The sequence below is a fragment of the Peromyscus californicus genome, unplaced genomic scaffold, assembly GCF_007827085.1.
Source record: "Peromyscus californicus insignis strain IS unplaced genomic scaffold, ASM782708v3 Scaffold_19__1_contigs__length_69161282, whole genome shotgun sequence".
Taxonomy (NCBI): Eukaryota; Metazoa; Chordata; class Mammalia; order Rodentia; family Cricetidae; genus Peromyscus; species Peromyscus californicus.
The window spans coordinates 33,938,351-33,966,062 of NW_026294491.1; the positions used below are offsets into that span (position 1 = coordinate 33,938,351).

The 27,712-nt window shown below is 42.3% G+C and overlaps 1 protein-coding gene and 1 long non-coding RNA gene across 5 annotated transcripts in view; one reads left to right on the forward strand and one right to left on the reverse strand.

Annotated features, from left to right (window-relative positions):
* The first annotated feature begins 1,132 nt into the window (after positions 1 to 1,132).
* Positions 1,133 to 27,708, forward strand: LOC128114785 (uncharacterized). 2 transcript variants are annotated; one of them, XR_008219905.1, is made up of 4 exons: positions 1,133 to 1,245; positions 2,914 to 3,041; positions 26,248 to 26,518; positions 27,211 to 27,708. It is a non-coding gene; the product is annotated as an uncharacterized LOC128114785 (long non-coding RNA). The 2 variants fall into 2 exon arrangements; XR_008219904.1 differs by having other exon boundaries at positions 26,248 to 27,708.
* Il1r1 (interleukin 1 receptor type 1) overlaps positions 5,939 to 27,712 on the reverse strand; it is a 69,674-nt gene continuing 47,900 nt past the window's right edge. For all 3 annotated transcript variants that reach the window (XM_052745013.1, XM_052745014.1, XM_052745012.1), the window contains 9 exons: positions 21,081 to 21,315; positions 20,781 to 20,970; positions 19,582 to 19,750; positions 16,694 to 16,759; positions 14,181 to 14,292; positions 13,240 to 13,391; positions 11,927 to 12,070; positions 9,748 to 9,915; positions 5,939 to 9,258 (listed from right to left, as the gene is read on the reverse strand). In XM_052745013.1, the coding sequence (XP_052600973.1) occupies positions 8,852 to 9,258; positions 9,748 to 9,915; positions 11,927 to 12,070; positions 13,240 to 13,391; positions 14,181 to 14,292; positions 16,694 to 16,759; positions 19,582 to 19,750; positions 20,781 to 20,970; positions 21,081 to 21,315 (1,643 nt within the window). In that variant the 3' untranslated portion in view covers positions 5,939 to 8,851. The remainder of the gene's footprint in view (positions 9,259 to 9,747; positions 9,916 to 11,926; positions 12,071 to 13,239; positions 13,392 to 14,180; positions 14,293 to 16,693; positions 16,760 to 19,581; positions 19,751 to 20,780; positions 20,971 to 21,080; positions 21,316 to 27,712) is intronic.

Below are 27,712 nucleotides of genomic sequence, written 5' to 3' on the forward strand. Positions count from 1 at the left end.
GGGAATCTAGATAGCCAACAAAAACAGAAAAGCCATTCATTCGGCAGCCCTTAATAACAACTTAGAGAGCATTCTTCAAATATATTAGCATGAACAAAGATTTGGGCTAAGTTTTTGTATGTATGTGAATGTGGATGTGTGGGTATGTATAGGGGTGGTGTGTGTGTGTGTGTGTGTGTGTGTGTGTGTGTGTGTGTGTGTGTGCAGGTGTGCAAATGACATGGCACACATTTAGAAGTCAGAGGATAACTTTTAGTCCTTGACTTTCAACCTTTCATTTTTAACTTTATTTTATTTAGTTAGTTACTTAATTATTCTTATCTTCGTCATCTCTGGTGGACTGGAGACAGGTGGGGATGAGAAGAGAAGGGATCGGAGTCAGGGGAGGGATGGAGGAAGAGAGCACTGGGAGAGACAACTGGAAATGGGGCAGCAGACACTTGGGGGATGAAGTAGAAACCTAGTGCAATGGAAACTCCCTGGAATCTACGAGGGTGACCCTAGAGCAAATTTCTAGTAATGGGGGACACAGAGCCTGAATGAACTGGCCATCTTCTGTAACCAGGCAAGGCTTCCACTTGAAGACTGGGATACCAACCCAGCCACAAAGCCTTCTACCTACAATTTGTCCTGCCTGCAAGATGTGCTGGAGTCAAGGTGGCGCAGAACTTATGAGAGTGGCCAAACAATGATCTAACTTGAGAGGGAGTCTACACCTGATACTGCCTGGATGGCCAGCAACCAGATGCTGAATAGCCCAGAGAGCTAGGGTAGAAACAAACATGACTTGCCAAAAAAAGAAAAAAAGTCAATGACATGATTCCTAATGATATTCTGCTAAACTCATAACTCATAGATTGGAGCCTAGCATAATTGTCATCAGAGAGGCTTCATCTAGCAACTGATGGGAGCATATGCAAAGACCCACAGTTAAACATTAGGCTGAGCTCAGGAAATCCCGTGGAAGAGGGATAGGAAGAATTGTAGGAGACAGAGGGGTCAAGGACACCAGGAGAACAAGGCCCACAGAATAATCAGGGCTCATAGGAGCTCACAGAAACTGAACTGACAATCGGGGAGCCTATATGGGTCTGACCTAGATCCTCTGCATATATGTTATAGTTGTCCAGCTTGAAGTTCCTGTGGGACTCCTAACAGTGGGAATGGAAGCTGTCTCTGTCTCTTTTGCCTGCTCTGGGGACCCTTTTCCTCCTACTGGGTCTCTTCGTCCAGCCTTGATGTGAGGTATGTGCCTAATCTTATTGCAACTTGCTATGCCATATTTGGTTGATATCCCTGGGAGGCTGGCTCATCTCTGAAGGGAAAAGGAGGAGAAGTGCATCTGGGGGAGAAGGGAGGTTTCCAGGAAGGGGCTGAGAGGAGAGGAGGGAAAGGAAACTGGTCAGGATGTAATAATGAGAGAAGGAAAAACAAATGAATTACCATGGCCACTGCCTTGTGGCTTTTCCCTCTCAGCTTTTGATGTCTTGGTTGGGAAAGAAGAGAGTGCATGCTAGACAAGCATTCTAGGATGGAGCCTTCTCCTTCCACTCACAATAATGCCACCTAATTTCTCTATGCCTATAATGAGCACTTAACCAATAACCTCTGAGAAAACTTACTTCAAAGGTTACAGTCAAAATAAGTAAGTGAAGAATATAAGATATTTTATCATGCAGAGATGGGTAAGGGGAGCCCACTGCTCACTTTGGCACTGGGCAGGTGTTAAATATTGTTAAAGCGCCATTGAAATACATTAAAAATTGCTGTTGGTGTTAATGCTGGATTCCTTAAGATCTTATTGTAAGCATTGTAAGCACTCCTGGTGAGTTTCCTGTAGATGAGCAATGATACTTAGGAAGAGGCGATCTGACGACCTAATTTGCTACAGCTAATCTTGCTGCTCTGGTTGCCTTCAGGAAATGGACTGTCAGTCATATAGCCAGCCTGACTATACTTGGGACAACACTGGCCATTTTGAACTCTCCGTGGATGCCTTGAGAAGGCAAGCACCCCAAGATCTCCACTGAGTGTGCTGGCTCCTGAAGGTGTAGCCTCAGCCAGGCAGTTTCAAATCACTGTACTAGATTTATTGCTACTTTGGACCTTAGTGAACGCCAAAGGCTGTTGCATCCTCTTCCACCCAGACCAGAGAGGGAGCACATGCCCTGGTGGCCTAGTAGAAGGATTGCCGTGGCATGTGTATATCATGTGATATCAATGTCTGTAGAACCCTTCATTTGCATGTGATGTGCTGAGATGGCTACAAACCCCCTCGTCTATCTACCTAAGCATTCTGTTCAGACTCACTTGGTGTATTGGCTGAGACACCGTCCTAACTCCCTTCGGTTGTAATACTCACTCAGTGAAAGAGTTCTCCTGCATGGTCTCTTCCTGCCAACTTTAAGAAGGGGCTGAGCTGGTTGCCTGAAGAAAAAACGCAGAGACAGCTGAGCAGTAAGCAAGTTGAGCACTGAAAGGGACAGGGCAGCCAGCTGCCTGACAGAAAGAGGCCAAGCTGTAGAAGAGGAAAGGTGTCTGGCTGTCTAACTGCTGAAGAAGAGGAGAAAGATGACATTTCCTGTAATTTTCCCCTTCCGTAAAACTTGTTTGGGCACATGCACATGAGTGCAAACACACACACACACACACACACACACCCCTATTCATTTCCTGTGACTTCATTTTTCTTTAGAGCTGAGTAGGATTGTTTTTTTTTAAAATATGAACTACATATTTATTATCCATCCATCTGTTGATGGACAACTAGGTTGTTCCATTTCCTTGCTATAGTGAATACAGCAGCAATAAACACTGGGTTGTAAATACCTCTGTGGAAGGTTATGAAGTCCTCTGGGCCAGGAATGAAATAGCTGGTTCCTATAGAAAGAGTTCTATTTTTTTAAATTTTAGGAACCTCCAAACTGATTTCCATAATGACTGTATCAACTCGCATTCCCGCCAGCGGTGAATAAGATTCTCCTTCAGGTTCTTTCCAACGTGTGTTGCCAGATTTGTTGATGACGGCTGTTCTGACTGAGGTGAGATCCTATCTCAAAGTAGTTTTTCATTTGCCTTTTCCTGATGACTGGATGTTGAGCACTTAAAGAAATATTTACTGCCCATTTTGTGTTTCCTTTTTGGAAATCTATCTATTCAATTAGTAGCCATTTTGTTTCCTTGGCATTTGGTTTTTGCAATTCATTTTAGAGTCTGGAGATTAGCCCATGGATCTAATTGCAAGGGAAATTCGAGGCTTCCGAAGCAACCAAGCAGAACAGGGAATTCTGTTTAACTATCAAAAGTGTTCAAGAGTTCGAGGCCAGCCTGGTCTCCAAAGCGAGTTCCAGGAAAGGCGCAAAGCTACACAGAGAAACCCTGTCTCGAAAAACCAAAAAAAAAAAAAAAAGTGTTCAAGAGAAACAGCCACTGTCCACAGCCCTCAAGGTAAACAGGGTGCTGCATCTGACTCAGGCTCAGCCAACAAGTAAGTAAGATGGCTGGAAGTTTAAAAAAAAAAAAAAAAGGGTAGTGGGGGAGAGCAGGAGCCAGGCAGAAATAAGAAACAAGCACAGAACAAAAGCAGAGGTTGAGTCCCAAGTGAGTTGGAAACAGGCCATCCCTGTCATCAGCGAAGTCTGAGGGGTCCTTCTCAAGATGTACGAGTGACAGAAAACCGATAAGCCCCCAAACACGTCCTCGACCAGGAAACAAAACCCAAATAATACTCACAACCACTTCTAGGTAAAAGGTCCTTAAAAAGGTTGAGTAAACATGGCTCCCAGCAGGCTGAGCTCAGAGCGGAGTCAACAGGATCCTTCCTGCCCAGAGTCTAGTAATTCAGGCCCAACTGGTCTAACAGCTTCCCAACTCAGAGAGACAGTTAGTGTTTCACCTTCAGATTTAAGATGAATCAATGTACAGGAATTAGACGCTTCAATCTGCCAAGCTTTCCTCAGCAGACCCCCTGAGCAGCCTGGAGAAAGACTAGTGCTCACTTTAAATAGCGTCATCCATTTCCTGTAATGTTTTCCTCCTCTAAAACTTACTTGGGCACATATGCAAATGCCCACCTCGCTCCTACACGCAGAGAGGCCTTAATTCTGTTTATAAAATGATATAATTATGTCCCCAAGTCCCTCATCCCCATCTTGCATGCTGTTTCTTTGTTTATGATTTCCTCTCCCGCGTGATCTTGTTGCTGTAGTGGTTCATTTCTGCATTTTATTTTAGTGAACGTGAAAACCCTTTTCAATGTACCATTCACTAGGTGCTAAAACTAAGAAGGTATATTTGGAGATTCTGTCCCAGAGACTGGATGGAGGTGCTCCATGTGTGACCTAGGTACATATGGATTCTGGACGGAGGTGCTCACGTGACCTAGACGCATATGAAGTCTTACCACAGAGAGCAAAGCTGAGGTTCAAGGCAGCTGGTGCTCTGCTCTCATTCAGAATTATGCCTGGTCAGGAATTCATAACTCAGGTCTTTTTAAGCAGGTGGCACTTTTATGGAGAAATAATTCCAGAGACCTCTACCTCCAAGAGAAGCTAGTTTAAGACAAGCAGGGAATGTTATTTTATGGAGAGGGGCTACAATGACTTATTTATAGTTTTAGATCTGACCTAACACATTGCTAAAACAAATATTGTCAAAGAACAGAAGTACGCTGGAACATGGGTTTCGTTTGATGAGAAATTTAGAGAAGGCAAGTTTTCTAGATACCAGACTGCAAACTTTTGTGTTCCTACATTTTAATTTTTTTATTGAGTGGTGTACTCAACGAAACTACAATCTCTGATCATTGAAGTCAAGCAGCTTTACTGCATTTGATTTAGTTCATAGATGTTTGCATGAAGCATGAGGGTAAAGGGGCAATAATAACAATAGTGGTAACAGTAACAGGATATAAGATTTATATATGTTTACTGACCAATTTAGTGCTGTGTTGAGGATCAAACTCCCACATGCTAGACAACTGGTCTACCACTGAGCAACAGCCTAGACCTTAATCCAATCCACAAACAAAGGAACAGATGGGGCTACATAAGGGAAATCAGGGATTATGGGACTGTTTGACCAGTGACCTCAGACCCTGTCTTAGAGTTATCATTGTTATGATAAACACAGTGACCAAAGCCACCTTGGAAGGGAAGGGTTTATTTGGTTTACCTTCCACATCACTGTTCATCATTAAAGAAATCAGGACAAGAACTCAAACAGATCAAGAACCTGAAGGCAGGAGCTGATGCAAAGGCCATGGAGGGTTGTTGTTTACTGGCTTGCTCCTCATGGTTTGCTCAGTCTGCTTTCTTATAGCACCCAGGACCACCAGCCCAGGGGTAGATACATCCACAATGGGCTGAGCCCTTCTCCATTAATCACTAATTAAGAAAATGCTTTACAGGGTTGCCTACAGCCTGATGTTATGGATGCATTTTTTCAAATGAGGCTTCCTCCTTGCCTATGACTCTAGCTTGTGTCAAGTCGACATAAAACTAAGCAGCACAGACCTCTACTCCCACTACCCAAGAAGAACACTCTGCAAAAGGCATAGTCCTTTATATCAGGCCTTGGAACATGTGTAAGCTGAAGAATGGACAGATAGGTTTTCAATGATACTCAATAGAATGTAGCCAGAAGTTTTCCTGTGTCCTGCCTGGCCTGTGGTCAGGACAAATCACTCTCACCCGCCAGTCCTACAGCTGCTCAGACCCAAATAAACATACAGAAGCTTATATTATTTACAAATGATATGGCCTAATGGCTCAGGCTTCTCACCAGCTAGCTGTTATATCTTAAATTAACCCATTTCTATAAATCTATAATTTGCCACATGGCTTTTGGCTTACCAGTACTTTACATCTTGCTTCTCCTGGTGGCAGCTAGCAGCATCTCCTCTGTTCTCCATTCTCCTTCCTCCTCTCTAGCTAGAAAGTCCCACCTAACCTTATTCTGCCTCACCATTGGCCAAACAGCTTTATTTATCAACCAATCAGAACAACACATATTCACAGCATACAGAAAGATATCCACAGCATTAGAGGGTTTAACAATTTATTGGAAAACAAGTCGAGTCTATTGATTCATAATACACACTATACATAAATTTGGGGGTTTGTGATACATAATATTTAGCATCTGCTGTAGAATTATAAAACCGAGGTTTTTTTTAATAAAAAACACCCTTCATTATCGATCAGTATAAATATAATTTATAAAAAAAGTCATTAAAATGGCTCAATATTTTTTCTATCATTATAAGTAAAATTCAAAAGGCAGGAGAGAGAAAAATATACATTCTGCTAAACCAGTTTTAAACACTGGTAATTAAATACATCGTTGCATGTGCAAACTTCTGCGACACTTGCTTGGTCTTTTAAAAACACCATCAGAAAGCACAGTGAAATCCGAGTCATGGGGAAAGCATGAAAGATAGCTTAAGCCAGATACTTCTGGGGAGGAGGGGGCTAAGTCAAAGGAAGCCCCCACTGCTGGATGTGAAGTTTCATCCTCTTCACCCTCCCCAGGGGACCAGGAATGACACCACCTTCCTGTTCAGGGTCTTTCTTGGCACAGGTTTATCCCTTGCCTCTGCCCCCCACCCCACCCCCAGTTCTTGGTGTCACACTATTTGTGGTTCTCTGCTGTTGCTCGCTCATACTTTCTGGCCAAGTTTCCCATTAGCTCTCATTCACTCATACTATACACGTATGCCAATGCATTTTCTGGATGACAGGCAAAAAAATTTATCGGCAAAATTAAACTTTTAAAGAAAGCATCATGGGTTAGGCGCAGACTTCTGGTTGCCACCTGGGACAGCCTTGCTTTCTCTGACTCAGCAATCCAGTGACCCATCCACTCAGTGCTCGCAGGTTGGATCCAGGAGAAAAGAGGTCGAAAGTGAGAGTCAGAATCTCAAAGTGTGTGTTTTTCTCTACCTCTATGTAGGTGAGCAGATGCCTTTTAAATAATGTTTGTGCTCACCCATAGCAGATGTTCAAAACATGAAAAACAGAAGGGTACCCATATTCATACAACCCTTAAAACCGTAGGTTTCTTCTTGGCATGTGAACCTGGCTTTGCAATCTTCCACAACTATTAGGATTATTCTGAAGACAGTCATCAAGTTAAAAACAAACAAACAGAAAACTTCTGTACCACAAAAACCAATTGGCTTTCATTTGCAGTTAGAGAAGAAACGTTGACCTTCAGGGGGAAAGTATTGGGAAATAAAAACATCATGCTGAAAATTCTAAAGTTAGTTTTTATAAATTCCGTCACTGAAAAGAACTGTGTTTGTTCCTTCAGTAAAAACATTCCTGGACTCAACTGCTTCCTATAAAACACTCACATCTTCTCCCATGAAGATTGAGGTAAGGGTAAGCAGACAGTGATGGACCTGAAATCAAAAAGTTGGAGCACAGGGACAGAAGCCAGAAAGTTCAAGTTCAAGGTCTAGTTACAGTAGAGTTAAAAGAGTAATTCTGTAAATAGGTCAGTTTCTCTGACCTATGTATAAAATTAGAATAACTGCAAAATTTATCCAAGAACATTTTAAAATAAAGGTCTTGGCAAATCTATATCACATGTTCACATTGCAGAAAGCAATAAAGGACGGAGACACCCCCACTAGCTCTCCGTGCTGGCAAAGAAACCACCTTCTAAAGTGACCACGGGCAGGCGGCATGGTTGGCATGACAGACGGGCTTGGCAGCTTGAGTGGCCAAGATTTAGAGTAAGGAGAGATCAGGAGCTTGAGGATTCTAGCATTGAAATCAACTTGGAACTTTAGCAAATTCCTTGTCAGGTGAAGAAAATGAAGAGTGGATCCTAGTCACAGGAAGTGGGGAGCAAGGCAAAGACGGAAGGTGTGCTGAGAGCCAGCCGACATAAAGGCTCCACAGGCTGCTCTGTGGTCACACAGCAGGAAGGTGACCAGCAGGCTGACGGGAGAGGCCTGGGACAGGGAACAAGACAGGGAGGACTGCTGTGCAGACTTCAGCTTCTGCACATGAAGAGCCTGCAGACGTGCTGTAGCACCAGGGCGTGAGGTAAGAGCAGTCTCATGCATAAGGGTGAATCCTCGGGCTATGCTTATGGCAGAGTGGAGGGAGGCGGCACTGCAGAGCTACAGGTCCAGAGAAGCAATAAGTAAAATGCACAAGAATAAGGACGAGGCAACAGTCCTTCCAGAGCGGACGTGTGAACAGAAGAAACTTGTGGGTGGCTTCCTTCTACCGTTAACTTTAAAAACCCACTCTCTTTTGCAAGAAAGATAAGGTGGCTGCAGTGGAGGGAACCCTAGAGAATCCTTCTTCATTGAAATGACAGTTTTCGAGGTCTATAAAATAAAGTTTAGTCTTTGAAAACTAAGTTTGGTGGTCAAAGGGTCTGGAAAGTACAAGGAAGTTATGCCTTCTACTGTGGGGTGTCAGTAAACCTCACCTGCATTGAGGCTTAGGAGAGCCACTTCTTTGCCAATGACCCCCAAAGTGTCCTCAGACAGCCACAATCCCACTGTAAGGCTGCAGAGAATTGATTAAACCACCCACAGATGTGGCCATTTCCTGAAATCCTCCCAGTTCACTGCCTCAACAGCGAGTAAGCCTCCAGAGCCGCATCCCTGAGCATCCATTGCCCTGGGGCTTCCCAAACTCTCGATCCGAACTGTCCTAGCCCACTATTGTCACCAAGTCCTATTCCCTTAACATTCTGATTCCAGGTGACCCAGGGATAAGGGACTATGGAGGTGCATGTTCATGACAGTACACATAACTGGGAGGCGCAGCCCAGCTGCAGCATCCTATGACAGAAGGCATCCCAAAGTTCTTGGTCCACGTCTGTCATGCTAGCCGAGAGGTAAGTGAGTCTCTGCCTGCATTTTCTCCTTGGTGTCCAGGCCTAGTAAATGGTGTCTGGACATCGGAGACTGACGTTGGGCCGGCATGTGGTATCTCACGTTCTTCCAGAACCTGGTCTTTGCAGACTGTGGCCTCGCCTTAAAGTCCCCTGACCAGCGAATAGCTCCTTGTTTCCGCTTAATGAATTGAATAGATTCCGGCATTTTCTCATAGTCTTGGATGTTCTCCAACTCAAGCAGGACAATTTTAATTCCTTCCCGGGTGAGAGCATTGTAGAGTGCTATTTGCTCTTCAGATGAGTGACCCAGCCAGCTGAAGTCACCCATATATCTCATTAAAATGATAATCAGCCTCCTGCTTTTCTTTACATTTTCATTAGTAACCTCGATGGTATCTGCAAGACACAGAGCACAATGTGGTCAGTCAAGCTGCCACCTAGACATTCTTTCCTGAACTCAACACTCGGAACGTTCTTTGCAATCTCTGTTCTAAGGCTCCTGTTACTTTCCCCCGGCCTTACTTGAGGTCCAAAGACATTTTCATTTTACAGACCAGCTTAAGAACCAGCCCACAAGAGATGGACTTTGCTCTTGGAGCTCAGAAAATCCTCAGTCAAAACTTTTAAAACATCTTGCTAAATCATTTGATCTATAATACTCCTGGCTTAGTAAAACAGTTGCAGGGTAACTATTACCTATAACTAACTGTCATTAAATTTTCCAAAAGGATAAAAATCAATTAGACATTGACCCAACAAACTAAGAGAAAAATGTAACATTATACACCATTGAAGAAATTCTTTAAAGTCTTCAAATATGTCTGATGGTACCAACCCTCTAGAACTGGAGCTCAGCAGCTAACTTCACAAGAAGCATTTCCATACCTTCACCAGCATAGTCGTCCCTTCCACAAATGAACAGCTTATATCCAAACTGTCCCTCCAAGACCTCAGGCAACAGTTTAAACACAAAAGTATCTAAGTTTGAGGAGGATCCTTCTCCGAAAGTCTTGGGATAGAGAATATAGGCATCATAGGCCTTTCCGTCGGAAGCTAAAGCGAAAATGAGATGTATTTAGAACCATGCGGGGGTGGGGGGGGGGGGGAGTGGGAGATCTGATAAAGTCAACACTACAAACATTTGATTGAGCTTGATATACTCACCTGGCTGAAAGAACAATACCTTACATCTAATGCCACTTTAAAATTCAATGTGGTAGCAACTTGTAATTTTTGTTCCTATACTCCTAACATTTTAAAGAGTGGTATGCCTTCTCACACATTTTTATGTGCGCATTTGATTTTTCCCTCAGATATTTAAATAGTGTCCAGATTAATTGTTCTTATCAACTGGACACAAGCTAATCAACTGAGAAGATGGAGCCTCAGCTGAGAACACTTAGTAGGCTAGTTTGTGGGCATGCCTGGAAGGCATTTTCTTGATTGATGACTGATGTGGGAGGGCCCAGCCCACTGTAGGTGGTGCCACCCCTGGGCAGGTGGTCCTGAACGGTATAAGAGAGCAGGCTGAGCAAACCTTGGAGAGCAAGCCAGTAAGCAGCACTCCTCCCTGGTCTCTCCCTCCCTTCAGTTCCTGCCTCCACGGTCCTGCTTGAATTCCTGCCCTGGCTTCCTGACTATAAGGTGTAAGGTCAAATACACCCTTTCCTCACCAAGTTGTTTTTGGTGATGGCATTTTCTCACAGTAACAGAAACCCTAACTAAGACCAATAGTCACAAAGCCTGAAATCAGACTATAACCCTTGACTACTAAAAAAAACTATCGTATCACTCTTTTGAATATATAAAATATAATCTACATAATAGACTATTTTCTATACACTGACATTAACTTTAAAAGCAATTTACTCCTCATGAGTTTCACACATGTGCAGAGTGTATTTTGATCGTATCTACCACTCACTGATCCTCTTCAACTCCTCCTAGATCCCCCCTCTGAGCATTTCCCCTTCTTAACTTCAGGTCCTTTACTCATATCCCACTGAACCTGATTAGTGCTTTTTGTACTGGCATCAGCATAGAGCCGTCTTCCGAGCATGAGACGCCTACCAGGGGCCATAACATCACAGAAAACTGACTGTCCCCAGCAGCTAGCAGCTACAAATCGCTCCTCAGCTATGGGTGGGGTGGAATGGATGGGGTAGGGTGGGGTGAGGTGAGATCCTCATCCCCCATGCTGAGATGCTGATTGGCTGGATCTTGTGCAGGCAGCCACAGCTTCTTTTCTAACATTAGCAACTTGCAAACTGCTCCTATTGCCTTTGAACATGCACATTTGACTTTACCTACAGAATATTGTTAGTTACACTTGAAAGCTTTTTACTTTTCTGCAACAAAAATTGCATGTTGAGATTTTTTTTAACATCCGCATCAGTTTTCATTAATATACATTAACTTTAAAAAAATTATGAGTTTCATTGGGACATTTCCACCGATGTGCATAGGGTACCCAGATCACACTTACCCTCATGACCCTTTCTTTACTCCCCTCCCTCACAGCACCATCTAAAATTCTTGTGTCTTATGTGCTTTCTATTTATTGTGTTTTACAACAAAATGGTCCTCACACAGCATTTAATGCTACCCTATATACTTTCAATATGACCATACCTTTATCACCCTTTCCTTACCCAATTCTCTAAACATCTCAAGCCTACATTCTACTTTCTGTATTCCTTCTGTATGATGCTGTGATATTAAAGAGAAAGAGGGACTCTTCCTAGAGTGTGGAAATTTCTTTCTTTCATTTGAATGTGGATCATGGATCCATAGGGCACATGCAGCACAGAACATGTCCTAACAGTGGATTCTGGGTAACTAATTTACAGACAGATGTTCTAAACACCTGTATATCATGCCAATATGGAAGCTAGGGTGGTAACTTAGAAATGGATGACATCAAGGCTTATCAGTTATGAAACTAAATAAGAATAAATGTTCTTCTTGTCTAAGCCAATATTATCATTAAAAGCCTTCAGTAAAAATACTATGAATCATCTTTGAACTGTCTAGAGGAAACATTTAATGGAATATAAAAGTATACCTTTTGAGGGGAGGAAATCAGAGCAAGAATCCCTGTACCAAAGCACAATGTCAACCTTGAAGATTTTATAGATGAAAACACACCATACAATTGTAGCTGTTAAGATGACAAAGGTCCCAATGATGTAATTCTTGAAATCAGGGACTACAAAAAAAAAAAAAGAGGAGAAAATTATTAGAGCCAAGGAGAATGAAAACTCCAGTCCCATGGCAATTTTAATATATTTACTGCAAAGAAAGCTTATTTGGGAACCACTGTGCACCCAGATTCATGTCTCTTCATTCCCTGTCATTATATCAATGGACACTAACGAGCTGGGCAATGTAGCTTAAGTCCATAGAAAACGAAGGTGCATTCCTTTACATTTCCACCTAAAGCATAATGTACACTCCTAGAAAACCTGTTGGGGACCAGACAGAGTTCACTGTAGCACAACAGAAGAAGTCAAAGTCACCCAAAGCCTGAGTGACTCCCTGAGGGAGGGGAGTCTGTCAGGAAAAAACTAAAAAGGAAGTGATGTTTCCCATTTCCACAGTCTTTTGGTCCCTCCTCATAATTCACCCAAAGAAGAGGAGTGTGGGGGAAAGGGAGGAGAGAAGCAGCAGGTAAAGAGGAAGGAGGGTGGAGCAGAACCCAGAAGAGGAAAGACAAAGAAAGTGCCTCCTTTTTGCTGTCAAGACATGGGTAGCATCCAGAAACTATCTAAATACTCAACGGCTTTATCTGTTTTATTTATTGAAATTATGTTTGTACACATGCCCTGATTCTTAAGCCCTGTTTTAAATACTATGGAGTATTTAAACAATATTCACAATTATTTTCAGCACTGGTTTTTGACGATACCAGTTCTTGAAAAACCAATGGCTTCAGACATGCTTCTTATAAACAGGACATTTAGGCTTTCCCTGTATAGCCATCTTGTTTGGTTATGTGCTTTAAAATATTCATGAAGTCATGAATCCAAAGCAAATACTGGTAGTTACTGGTCCTGGGGAAAGAATAATTTGTAAAAGAAATGGTTGGCATGATTATGGACCTTTTACTAAAAAAAAAAAAAACTAAGAAGAGTTCCTTCCTGTGCCCGGAATACACGATGCCTCCAGAGCGACACCCAAACAGAGGCAGGGAGGTAGGCTGAGACCAGGCAATGGGGTGGGAAAGTTTCCTAACAGAAGAGAGAATTCAGGCCAAGAAGCAAAAACGATAAGAAGTTGCAGCTGAAGAGGGACAAGGAATGTTCCAGGTGAAGGAAATTACATGGGAATCCACCAGGCTATGCAATATGTTAGGTTAAGTAAACGTTCGTTACTTACCTGGATATATTAATTTGACATGTGCTGACTCTAGAATATTTGTGTTCTTGACAAAACAGATAAATGGATACCGATAAAAACGACTTTGGACTACTGAAATATTAAGTGTTGTAATGAGCGTATACTTTCTTTTGGATGACGGATGTTTCATGCTGTTCGAGAGAGAGAGAGAGAGAGAGAGAGAGAGAGAGAGAGAGAGAGAAATTAGAGTAGGTAAGATGCATCAATAAGGAACAATACCTACGGGCCCAGTTTATTGCTTTATTTGTAACATAAATTATAGCTCAAATAATCACCTCCGCCCAATCATGTGCAAATAGTCTATTGACAAGATAAATGTGAAATTGTATAACCTCAAAGTCAGGAACACCCAGTAGCAAAGAATCAGGTTAAAATTATGAGCTTGTGAGGAAAAAAATACACACACACACACACACACACACACACACACACACACACACACACACACACATACACACAGCCTTACATATTCTGGCCTCCATGGGTATACAGAATTGGGACAGATGACCAAGGGCATGGCACAGAAGGGGCGGGGAGGAGGAGTTAATAGAAACCCTGGAGATCTTTATCCAACCCATCACAATGGAGGTGAAGTGACAAATTCTTGATTCCTTCCATGTGTCTTTCCAAAGGACTTAACACACAGGAAGAGCACCTCATTGCAATGCTGTAGCAGCACAAATCGGAATGTAAGATAAGGGCTTTTAGCTGGTGTGGAATTTGTCCAGTGATATGTATTTTTAACAACAACAACAACAAAATACTGGTCCTCACAAAGTCATCTAGATTACTTAGCAAAGTTCAGAGTGGGCAGCATAGGGCTAGGAATAGTCAACCACCAGCTAGCTTGCAGTATTAGATTCAAAAACTAGAACAGGTGTGGCACAGAATTTAAAACTGAAATTGACTGGCAAACTCACGGATGGAAGTCTTCAGCTAGGACTGGATCATCAATTTCTGATCCATTCCACTTCCAGTAGACAAGATCCGATAACTGGCCTGTGACATTGCAGATGAGTTGTATCATGGATCCTGAAAGGTAGTGTATTTTTAGTCCAAAGACCAATTGGCCTTTATTACTATATTTATCTATAGTAATATATCTATATTTATATCTATATTTATAAATGGCTATTGAATAAACATTTTAAAGTATAGAAAAGTAAAATGAAAGAGGAAAATTTCCCTAATCCTCATCACCCAGAGAACACCATTGTTTGTTACTTTATATCTCTCCTCCATCTTGGTCTTTCTCTTCACACATCAGCAATAAGGTGGATGGGATTTTACTGTCTATTACTTCATCATTGTGTGGCCTGGGAACTTCAGCCTCTGTGATCAGTCCTCATGTGGATCTGAGACTACTTAGTATTTCATAACTACAAACTAACAATATTGTTATTGCTGGACAGAATTTCTGAAGTTGCATTATTATGATTAGTATTTAAGGAATGTTCTGCTTATATCCCTGTTTTCATATATCTCCAAGTATTACCTGGAATGAAAACCTGGGGGTAGAATGTCCTTACAGTGTTGAGACTGAAACCCACAGACTTGTTGCATCGCCGGTCCTCCCACGAAGATAAGAGTTTCAAAGCCAAACTCCAATCAAGTGAGGCTGCACCAGACCACTCACCCTCCAGCAGCATATGCAGCCATTATTTCACACAAACCCCCAGTACATAAGGGATAATCACTAAGCATTGTTCACTGAGAGAAGAAAAATCAAACTCAGTTTTCACTTGATCTATTTTTCATCCATGAGTGGCTCCAGAGCAGGGCTTAGAGTACCCTAGATGTATACTTCATCACAGCCCAGCCCACCTACATTTTCTTCTTTAGATTTCTTTATTTTGCATACATTCATGTTTTGTCTGCTTATATATCTGTGTGCCTGTGTGCCTGGTGCTCACAGAGGCCAGAAGAGGGTATTGGATCCCCTGGAACTAGAGATCATTGTGAGCCACCATGCTGGGAACTGAACCCAGGTCCTCTGGAAGAGTAACCAGCACTCTTAACCACTGAGCCATCTCTGCAGCACCCTACACTTCTTGGAATATTGTTGAATTAACACATTTTTCGTACCTTAGTATTCACCAGACCTCACTGCTCCTCACATGTAGGATCCATTAATTAGCCTCTTTCTCAGAATAAGCTCACAGGAGTCTAGCTGTTCTTCATTAATCAAAGACACTCACTCTTCACAGACACAAAAACTTCCCAGAAAACTTTCCAGGCTAGCTGTCTTTATTTTTGTTCATGAAAATTCTTTGACATAGATCTTTTGTTTTTTCATGATCAAAATTTGTAAGAAGTACTTCTTCTTATATCTATATTCACTTTTTTCTAAAAACCCTCTCTACTACCAACCAAATCAGGACAGAATCGAGGTCCATATCTGGGGTATTTGCTGTGTTCATTTCCTTTTGACACTATCTAGGAGGTAGTGCTCGATCTTCTGGGCTACCTTGAATAAAATGTTTTAATCCAAGTAGTTGATTTTAATTCCAGACCATTGGTTGATGTGAAGTTTCTTCTCTAATTTATGTTACCATTACCATAGGATAAGTTCTCATTTATTTTTTACTTCAGTAAAAATAAGTATGTATACTTATACTCATCCTCCTTCCCAGTTTTGGGGTGTGTGTGTGTGAGAGAGAGGGTGGGGGGCGGGATGGAGCAGATGTATCTATGTATGCATGTTGTGTGTACCTGTGTATATACGTGTTTGTGCATGTCAGGGTGCAGGTGTGTGTCCACCCAGCATCCAGCGACAGGTCTGTACCTGTCGCTGCCTCCCCAGCACCGGGATTACAAATGTGCATGACCACACCCAGCTCTTTACATGGATGCTGCACACCGACCTCAGGCCCTCTCAGGCTCTTTACTGACTGAGTCATCCCCATCGTCTTTTTGTTTTTGTTTTTGTAAGACAGAACCCATCTGTAGTCGAGGCTAACCTCAAGCTCACCATCCTTCCGCACACACCACCACACCTAGCTGAACATGGCTCGCTCCCCAGGAGGAGTGAAAAGATTGGTTCTATACATGACAGGAAGGGGTATTCAGTACTGGAGTGATCAAGATGGATCTTTATTCTTGATATTTTAAAAAATTGACTAATTTGGAAAATTATTTTTTAACTATCGCCTGTGGCTACTGTTTGCAGAGATAGTCAGACTCCACTGGAAAGCAAGGTAGGAAAATTGGATATGGCTAGATTTTTGACAAAAGAGGCAAAAACTTAAAAAATAAATTTAAGAAATGAATTCAAAACATTTTAAAAAATCATTTAAATATATGATTCGTGCCACTGTCCCTCGATAGGTGTACACGGTAGGTGGTTTATGCTGTGTGTGTTGTGAGGGTCGTGTTATCTTCATCTTGAATTCAGAATAATGGTTTCACCACACCCTGCCTGAAGCCCGCTTACCTGGGTCTGCCTCCATGGTCTCATTCCGTGGGCTCACTATCACAGGCCTGTCGCTCTTGCTCTCACCTGCAAGGAGAAAATCAACCCACAGAGCTCTTCAGCCTTTCACCAGACAGAATCCCGAGGGGTGCCAGCACTCAGCCAACACTGAACTCGATCTGGCCAGGCAGATCAAGTACAGCAGGAGACAGAGGGGACAGAAGAGGAACAGAGCCTCCAGAAACCGGCAAGGTTGGACCACACACACCATACATACAGGTGGACCATACAGGTGTCCTCCTGTCTCCACACACATGCATACACAGGTACACCTGCACTCTTACATACATGTAAATACACAACACACACACACACACACACACACACACACACACACACACACACACACACACACGCATGCACGCACGCACGCACGCACATGCGCGCACTCAAAAAGAGAAGGAGAAATAAGTATAATTACATACATCTCTACTAAGAGAGTACACACATGAATAAGAAATGTCCTATGTGGACAGGACCCTGGGAGTTGAAAGGCTCCCCTCTCCCTGCCAAGCAGGAAAGGCAGTAGCTGGCCCAAAAGCACCTCCTTGAGCGGAGGGGCCAGTGCTGGACCTGATGTGCTGGGTTACTGAGGTACCAAGTCAACAGCTACTGGCGCGTGACAAGCAACTTGGCATAATTTATTTAAATAGAAAAATTTCAAAAAGCCTCTAAGAATGCATCTCTTGCTTCCCTACACGATCGGTTCCCTGCGCTGATCTGTGGCTGAGAAGGAAGAATTAGAAACAGGCTGGAATGCCAGTAATCCTCCATCAGCACGTAAACAAAGAAAGCACGGGAAGACAGGAGGTTGGATTTCCTATAGATAGGGCAGTACATGTTCAATAAAGTTAGACATAGCTGATGTTTGTAGGGCCAAGAAAGGGATAAATTTTTATTCAATGAAATTAGTCTTTGAAAAAGAAATGACTCTAACATTGGGAAAATACAGCTATATGTATGTTTGGTCCTATTCTGGGTTTGCCTGGGATAGTTGCGACTGTGTCTCAGCATAATTACTCAAAGCTGATCCTCCTCCCTCCTCCCCACCAAAAAAAAAAAAAAAGTCCTGGTTAGGTTAACTTCTTATTACTGAAAGCTACCATTTACAGAAAGGCCAAGTAGTCTGCCCATTCCCAGGTAACCTGTGAAAGTGCAATAGTTTTTAATATGACATACGGATACGACAAGATTGGAAGCCCTGGAAACATTAAGAGCAGTCATTATGCACCTGTTTCGTAGCAAGGCAGGCCTGCTTTACATCAGGCACATGACCACAAGCTGAGCCTACCTTATCTCTCTCTAATCTCCTTAAAGCCTTACAGGCCACACTATCTTCTTATAGAAGAGGAAACATTCTCAGAGATCAAGAGATTGACCTAACAAAAAAGTGCGTTCTGGACACCTAACATCTCCAAACTCACGGGGATCTACCCCCTTCACGCCAGTGACTGTTCTGCTGTACTTCCGGGTTTGTCTCTTGCAGAACTGGGAGTTGAACCTAAAGCTTCACACACGCTATGCAAACGCCCCACCACTGAGCTTTTCCCCCAATGTCCGTGACTCCTGTTGAGTCAGACTCCCCCAGGGCAGGCTCTCAAGTGGTCACATATACCTGTTAAGGGGAGTCCTAGAGCTCTCAGGAGGAACTATCTTCTATGATGTCTAAGACTTGTCCCAGACCCCTCAGAAAGCATAACTCATAACATGTTGGCCTTGCTAGCACTGCATCTGAAGCAGGAATGAAGGATATTCATGCAATGTTTACTAACAAAAATGAACTTAAAACCATAGGATGCTGTGTCAGAGTTTGAAGATAAAATGTCCCCCACGGGCTCATGTGTCTGAAAACTTGGTCTCCAGCTGGTACTGATATTCGGGAAGGTTCCAGAAGATGAGGCAAATCTGGAGAAAGGACATCACTGGGAGTGGGTCTTAAGGTTTTTATAGCCTGACCCACTTATGGTTCTCAAATTTGTAACTCAAATTGCTAAGTGGTCTTTTTAAATAACAATAATAATAAAAAACAAAACCTGGAGACAGATGTTGGGGTAAAATGCTGAAAGATCAGAGAGACAAAGGAACAAGCCACAGCTACTTCTCACCTCACCAACTCCACAAATCCTGACTGAATATCTCTGAGTCCTCAGCCGAAAGAGATCCAGCCGAAAAGGCTTCAGCAGAAAAGGGCTCTAGTTCCTGTCTCCTCACACCTTATACATCTTTCTCCGCCCAGACATATTACTTCCTTCCTAGTGCTAGGATTAAAGCCATGTGATTCCTAAGTACTGGGATTAAAGGTGTATGCCACCACTACCTGGCTCTGTTTCTCTCCAAGACTGAGTCAATCTCATGTAGTCCAGGATGGCTTTGAACTCACAGAGATCCAAATGGATCCCTGCTTCCCGAGTGCTAGGATGAAAGGTGTGTGCCACCACTACCTGGCATCTATGTTTAATCTAGTGGCTTGTTCTGTTCTCTGATTTTCAGGCAAATTTTATTAGGATACACAATCTCTCTCTCTCTCTCTCTCTCTCTCTCTCTCTCTCTCTCTCTCTCTCTCTCTCCTCCCAGTGTGCACACGAAATATCATTCTGCTTCCTAACTGCTGGGCTAGCCTCACGCTCCAGGTACCATGCCTTCCCCACCATGACCAGCCTGTATTCTCCACAGAACTGCAAGCCAAAACAAACCCTTTCTTCCCTAACTTGGTTTTTGTGACTAATCAGTCTTGTGAGTCACTGGCTGGTTCTTCTATTTAGTTCCTTTGTGAACAATGAAGTAATACCAAAATGAAGGTCTTGAGGCTGTCCCACATGCAAACTCCCGGGGTCAGAGCTACAACTCACCTATTGTGACAAACTGTATCACTCGGGTGACTGGATATTGCTTCCCCAGGTATGTGTAGGACACATAGCAAGTATAGTTCCCTCCATGCTCTTCAGTCACATTCTTCACCATCAGTTTATTTTTGCTTCCAATGAAGTTTATGTTGTCAAGAAGCAGTGGTTCACAATTCTAGACAAGAAGACAGAAACAGAAGCATTGGAAAAGTCGGTAACTCACTATGTAACCAGAACAGGAGCCCCAGTTTTTCACCTCAGCAAATTCCTAAATGAAAAAAATGACTGTTGGGGTTTTTTAGGGGGGCAGGGGGGAGCGGGGAGGCAGGGAAGAAGGATAATTGCATTTCAAAATCTCAAGCCCAGAGGTTTATGCCATAAAGACGAGTGAGGACAAATTGATTTCACAGAAGACACAACTGAAGCAATAATGTTGACATTTGTCAACACCATGATCCATTCCTGTGCTGATATTATTTATTTTGTGTTCTTTAATTTCTAAAAGATGATGTTCCTGTAAATGTTCCACCAGACCACCTAAACTGAAGGCACCAAAATATGCTGTGTCCCACCCTAATATTTAAATAGCTACAGACACAATCATGTTATGTGTGAAGCACTGAACTCCTCATTAGGCTTCTAGGATTTATTTTTGCTTTATCTTTAATTATGAGTATGTGTATGTGCCATTATGGGTTTGTGCACATGAGAGCAGGTGCCCATGTAAGCCAGAAGGGGGCGTCAGAGTCCCTGGAGCTGTAGTTACAGGCAATTGGGAACCTTCTTTGTGGATGCTGAGACACAAACTCCAGTCCTCTGCAAGAGCAATTTGCTCTCTTAATCACTGAGCCATCCCTGTAGCCCCAGCACATAAATGTTTTTAATAAAACACAAAATAATATCTGCTATAAAAAGCTATCTCTTAAATGGCTTAAATATCTAACCCATCTTCTCAAACATGTTTGATTTCTATTACTTTCCCTGAAACTATGTCTTACTAAGTTAAGTAGAGACAACCGTAAGATTTTACAGAAGTTGTAAGAATCAACAAACACAGGCTTCACTTTTTTCCTTTTTGTTCTCTTTGGAGTTGCACCACTACAGAACAAACTGTAAACAAACTGCCAAAGATTTTTGTGGATGTATTTTACTGTTCGATCCAGAAAACTGTGTAAAAGTAAAGTACCATACTTAAAACGAATTACCTTATACCACTGAACTTTGGGCAACTCATTCTTTTCATCTTTAAAAAAATCCAAGTAAGGGCACACAAGACTTCCATCCCCTGCAATGTGGAGACGCTGGGGGAAGGTAGCTTGTGTGTTATAACACAGGCCAGGCTCATTCTCCAAAACCTCCACATTTATTTTAGTTTTGAGGCAGTGAGTTGAGTTTCTAAAATAAAATAAAATATGGAAATTAATCATTAGTAAAGTGATTTTTCTGTCCTTAACTATCATAGAAGCTTTGGACATATGTCTGTGATGAATTGATTCCTTCCTTACCTTACTATACAATAGTAATGTCCCGAGTCCTCAATCTTGGCAGGAACAAACCAAAGCCGTTCATTTCGCTGATGAATCCTGGAGTCCTGGTCCACTGATATGGGTGTCTTGCCGTCATTTTTATACCAGATTATGGTGCCATGCTTTTCATTCGGAGTAAGAGGACAATCACGAATATCAATTTCATTTACAGATGAAAATAAAATGATCTGATTTGGATATTCTTTACATTCATCTTTAAAAGAGAGAAAGGGGGAGTCATTTCCATAAGAAAAACTTCCAGTGTTTCTAAAAGTAATGTCAGCATTTGAACTCATTGGTTAGCTACAGTTTATGGCTGTGTGGTTAAGAGCGAAGTCTTCAGGGTTTGAACTCTTTACACTCAGTTCCAGCCCTGCCACATGTCCCCTGGTGGACTGTACTCTGGGCAGGTTACTTACCCCCTCTTACTTTCCACTTATTCATCTAAAGGTGGGAATAATGGAGGAGAGACATTCACTTCTGAACAGTGGAGAATAGTAAAGACTGAAAATACCCTCCCACTTGACCAGCTAACACATGGACAAGCATAGGAAATAACACTGTTCAAGGCATGACATAATACTATCTCCTATTTACTCAAGATGCTGGAAGAGACATAAGACAGGGAACAGAGACATAAGACAACAAAGAAAAAACTTCTAGTAATAAAAACAGGCACTGTCAAGTTGAAAATATACTGGAGAAAGAATTAAGAAAACCTGAAGACACAACATTAGAAAGCATCCAAGATTAAGCAAAGGGAGAGGGGAAAGGTGAGCAAGCAGGGCATCAGATAGCTTAGGGCAACTGGAAAACGTCTAATATGAATTGCTTCATGAGTGGAGAACACAGAAAACATACTTGAAATACAGGCTGAAATTTCTTAAGATTTGATAAAATGATTCTGGGCCCCAAAGACACAATGAACTCTAAAAAGAAAAAAAAGGAAAGATGGCTGGAAAGATGGCTTAGAGGTTAAGAGCACTGGTTGTTCTTACAGAGGTCCTAAGTTCAATTTCTAGCAACCACATGGTGGCTCACAACCATCTCTAATGGGATCTGATGCCCTCTTCTGGCCTGCAGATGTACATGCAGCTAGAGCACTCATATACATAAAATACATAAATAAATAAATGTTTGAACTAGGTGGTAGTGATACATGCCTTTAATCCCAGCATTCAGGAAGCAGAGGCAGGTGGATCTGAGTTCGAGGCCAGCCTGGTCTACAGAGTGAGTTCCAGGACAGTCAAGGCTACACAGGGAAACCTTGTCTGTCCCAAAACAAACAACAAAAAAGATGAAGAAAATCACACTACCTGCCAAGTAATCGGATTAACACCAATGACCAAAAGAAAATCTTACATAGCCAGAGAGCCTTTTTTTAAAAAGTTACAGCTATTACAATAAAAACAAAAGGGTTACAACCTTCCTTCTAGAGAAGAAAAATAGTATCCACCTGCAATTCCAGTAAAATATCTTTTAAAGTTACAGAAAAGGTTTGAAAAGCTCTAAAAAGCAATCATCAGAAGACCTGTACTCTCAAGAAATAGTCAAAGACGTCCTTCACAAAGAAGAAAATAATATCAAATAAAAATGCTATGGTAAATACTTTATTCCTATGTGAAACTGTATAGTTTCAGGTGCTTAACACATGAGCTTATGGGGTAAATTTAATCTTCAAACATTCAAGCCCCAGCCCTCAAAGGATCACGACTGGTTACAATGAAAACTGCTTTTAGCCCATCTCTAAGAATCCACAAGAATTAAAGAACTCTTTAGAGTTCAAACACTGCTCAGAACTCGGTTCCATCTCTTACTTACAAGCACCTGCACAATCACAGAGTTACATCACTCACCATGGGCTCGGCCCTCACACATCAAGTACTAACTAGGAAGGTGTACCACAGGCTAAGCTTCACCCTCTGACCTCTTGTGGCTGCATCCAGGGCTTTCAACTTGTTACAACCTTCCTTTGTGGAAGATTGTTTAAATGAGTTTATGCTTTCGTTACCTTGAGACTACTATGTAAAATATTTAATTTCTTTTCAAAGGCACCAATATCTTAAGAAACCACATCTTCTTAGCTTCAACTTTACTCTGGCTTTTCTGACCAAATGGCAAGGTTTTAACTCTTACTCTGCTCTGAGATCTTGAATCTCCCTACAAACCTGACTAAACACAGCCAGGAGTAACCACACTATAGTCTGAATGCTGGGCTGTTTTGAAATTAACCACTATAATTAATTAAGTCAATCACCTTTAAACTCAGCGCATACATAGTTTGCAGACACAGACATTAGACAAGTTCTTTGTTAGAAGGTGGTATAAATGGCCTCTGAATCAACTGAGTACATTCTTACTGTCCACAGTCCTACTGGCATTCTGTTCAGAGCTACCACTAAAACCATGCATGAAGTTCTGATTACAAAATCCCAGAGTGTCCTAACTGACCTGTCTGTAAATTATTCATTCATAAAAGCAGGAAAAGGACTAGATTTTTTTTTCTAAATCAAAGGCTTCTAACATACAGAGAAGCATTCATTAGAAAGAGGAGGAAGGCTGGGCGGTGGTGGTGCACACCTTTAATCCCAGCACTTGGGAGGCAGAGGCAGGCAGATCTCCATGAGTTCGAGGCCAGCCTGGGGTACAGAGTGAGTTCCAGGAAAGGCACAAAGCTACATAGAGAAACGCTGTCTCAAAAAGCAAAAGAAAAAGAAAGAAGGAGGAGGAGGAGGAGGAGGAGGAGGAAGAGGAGGAGGAGGAGGAGGAGGAGGAGGAGGAGGAGGAGGAGGAGGAGGGAAGGAACAGAAGACGGAGGAAGAATCAGAAAGTTGCTGATAAAAATGGAGCAGCATGCTTTATCGCTTCACGAATTAGCTACCACCCCTCTCCCCTCAGATCCCTAATATGAAAACTAGGACCTGTGCATACATAGTAGCTCTGAAACCCGGAAGCCTTGCAAGAGCAGAGCAGATCTGGAGTCTCAAATGTCTCAGGTCATTGACCTGACCCAGAGATCCTCAACAAGAGTCCTATCCCTGGGGCATTTGGTGAACAGAATCGGTGTCGACTATTTAATAAGGCAGCAACTATTTAATAAAAGCTACAACATAGGCTAGAACACAAGAGCCATAGCCTAAAGGGAGATGGGAATGCTCTGGCATTTTCCTGCAGAATGAGAAGCATACATATGTATGCATAGCTGCCCAACAGGTCCAGAAAAGGTTTCAGACTCACACCTGAATAACTCTGGGGTCATACACAGGCAGGAAGTGAAGGCTAAGGTGAGCTGTAAACACCCTATGCTGTCCCGCAGCAAAGGGTAGAGAATATATAGACCACAGATCATCCAATCATTAGCCAATCACTGAATTTAATGACTTCAGGGGCCATACAATACAGACTTTTTTTTACAAGGCTGGTTCAGAAAATCCATCAAACAAATGAACACAAACAGCAACTATTTTTAAAAATGTAAAAACTGGTAACAATGGACTGGAACAATAGCTCACTGGTGAAGAGAACTTACTGTCCTATCAGAGAGCCAGAGTTCAGATCCCAGCACCAGCACCAGACATCATAAATGCCTGTGACTCCAGCTCCAAGGGATCCAGCATTCCCTTATGGACTCCATGGGCATCTGTGCATGTGTACACACACACACACACACACACACACACACACACACACACACACACAGAGGGAGGCAGAAAGAATTAATCTCTTTTTAAAAAAAAACTCAGTCATAACAACAAGCTATAGGTACATATAACAGAGACATGTGAATTCCAGAATTATACATTACGCTATCAAAAATGTCCAATTTCCAAAAAAGAAATGGGAAAGTAGGGTCCATTCACAGGGTGAACAAAGCTTCCAATGGAAAATGTTTCAGGGGAGTTGGGGTGTAATATTTAGTCTACAAAGACTCCCAATATCTTTAAAATTATATACAACACTACTGAAAACCCACTTCTAAAATATAAAAAAGAACTATATGACAGCAATGTCTTACCAAGGAGAGTATTAATTAAGAAGAGGAAGAGGAGAGGGAGGAGGAGGAGGGGGAGGAGGAAGAAGAGGAGGGGAGCGGAGGAGGAGGAGGAAAGGAAAGGGGAGGAAGAAGGAGGAGGAGAAGAAGAGGAGGAGGAGGAGGAGGAGGAGGAGGAGGAGGAGGAGGAGGAGGAGGAAGAAGAAGAAGAAGAAGAAGAAGAAGAAGAAGAAGAAGAAGAAGAAGAAGAAGAAGAAGAAGAAGAAGAAGAAGAAGAAGAAGAAGAAGCAACCATGAAGAGAACTAACTGGAATTCCGTGGTGGAAAAATCCCCTAAGATGAAGAAGAAGACTGTTTCACTACAAAGGGCTGAACAATGCATGTGCATCGACAGCAAAAGAAACTTGCAAAGGACATTAAATCAACTGAGTGTCTTTTGTGGCTCCTAGAGCAAACTGACATGTACATAATGGGAATCCCAGGATGAAAGGAAGGGTCGGTAAAAATACATGAAGAAATAATGTCTCCCCCCCAAAAACCCACATTAATCTACACAGCCAATGAGCTTAAAAAACTACCACAAGAATAAAGTAAAAGACACATCTACCTAGGTACTTCAGAGTCTAATCATAGAAAGGAAGGGAACCTTGGATGCAGTAAGAAACGGCTATCTTGTTACGCTCAGGAGTTCTTCATTAAGTGTAATTGTTTCTCAGAACCCACCAGGGCCAGGAGGAAGTGAGATGACATTTCAAAATGAAGGAGAAATGAAGACATTTACAGATAAACTAAAGACTAGGACAATTCATCAAAAACATGACTCCTCTATTAAAATGTTTTAATTAAAAAAAAAACACTTCAGAGAGGGTCATTCAGGTTGAGATAGCCTAACCTAGACAGCAACTCACATCCACACCAAGAAATAAGGAATGCCAGTAAAGCAAACAAATCAGAAATCAACACTCTGGTTTCCTAATTGTGCAAATAGGTAATTTAAATAGATTTGTTTTTAAGCACACAAGTAGTTTTTGGCTTGTCACTTCTCTCTTTTTTCATCATTGGTTGCAAAATTACATAAAATGACGAGTATAAAGCCACTTTGCTAGAGCAGCATAATTCCTAACTACATTCTAATTCATTTGCGTATACTGACAGGTACGTGTCTCTGCCACACCCCTTATCAAAGAAGCCTCTTTACAGCAAACGGAGACCATCACAGAAAAATCACAACAATGTAGAGATCCATGGATTGTGATGAGGAGCCCAGCCCCAAAAGACACATCTACACCACAGCTTCTGCATCTATATGGCACGGGGAGGAAGAGTGGGCGAAAAGATTCTAAGAGCCAGCACACCAGGAAGCCTGCTATGAAACTGTCTCCCCTAGAAATGGCTGCATAAACCAGAACAATGGCAACATCAGTGGGTATATTAACTTGGACGGAGAACATTTCCCGGGGTCCTATCCCTATCCCTAGACCTATAGCTAACTAATGACTGCCGTGAGGAGGGGGATTTGGCCTCACCCAAGGCTGAGCCCCATTATTGGTTATCCAATGCAGAGTGATTATCCCTGAAACGACACATGCACAAACTTTTAAGTTGCAGCATTTAATAACTCACAGATACCATCTCACTGGGCACATCTGCCCTGGACATGTTCCTACTATAGTCTCTTATCCTGAAACATTTTCTCTACTTCACTCTCCAAATTTCTGGGCAGACTTTTACTAGTTCTCTGACCACTGAAAGCTTGACCGCTAATCACCCTCGAGGAAGCCAGGCCTCCGTTCTTGATACTATCATTCCTTACCACACTCAGTGACCTCATTTGGTCTCTCTGCTCTCACACTAGCTGCTGTTAACCTTTGGGCCTTTGCACATGCTGCCAATGACACTTTCCTCCCTTAGCCTGGAATCTACATAGCTTCTTTTCTTCCCTACTTTAGGGTCTACTCAAAATCAACCTTTCAATTGAGATATTTTTGTGGCCAGATACAGTATGGAAAACTTCTGTTTATTCCCATCTGCCAAATATTCCTTGTTTTCCTAGTGTTTCTGACTACTTTATCTACACTACTACATGACTTATGCAATGTGTCCTGTCTCTCCCAATAGGGATGTCACCTGTAAGCAGCTGCTTCTCTACGGATTAGTCACTGCTACCGTTTTAGCATCTACCAACCGACACATTGTAAAGGCAGGAAATGAAGAAGAGAAACAGAATTTGAAGGAACTGGAAGAAAATACAAATAAGTAGCTATGGGTCCGTGGATAGTGCTTGACACCTATTCCAGGATAAGCAGGCCTTACACAGTCCCGTGAGCACTGAGGTGATAGGAGGCCTGGACTAGACCGGGAGCCCTACACGGGACCTCTTATTCCAAATCTAGAGACAAGACCCTGGGCTCTTAACCTCACTGGCCTCAGTTTCCCCAAATACCAGGCATAGAGAGGTGAAGATGCAGAAAAGGACATTCATATGGACAGTTCTGGGGCCAGGAGAGTCCACGTCCTAGCTGTAACTGCAAACGGAAAAGAAAATGACTCTGCTAGATGACCAGTCATGTGTTCTCCCTCAGCTCTGCCTGCAGATGACAGAGTAGAGGAAACATCGGAC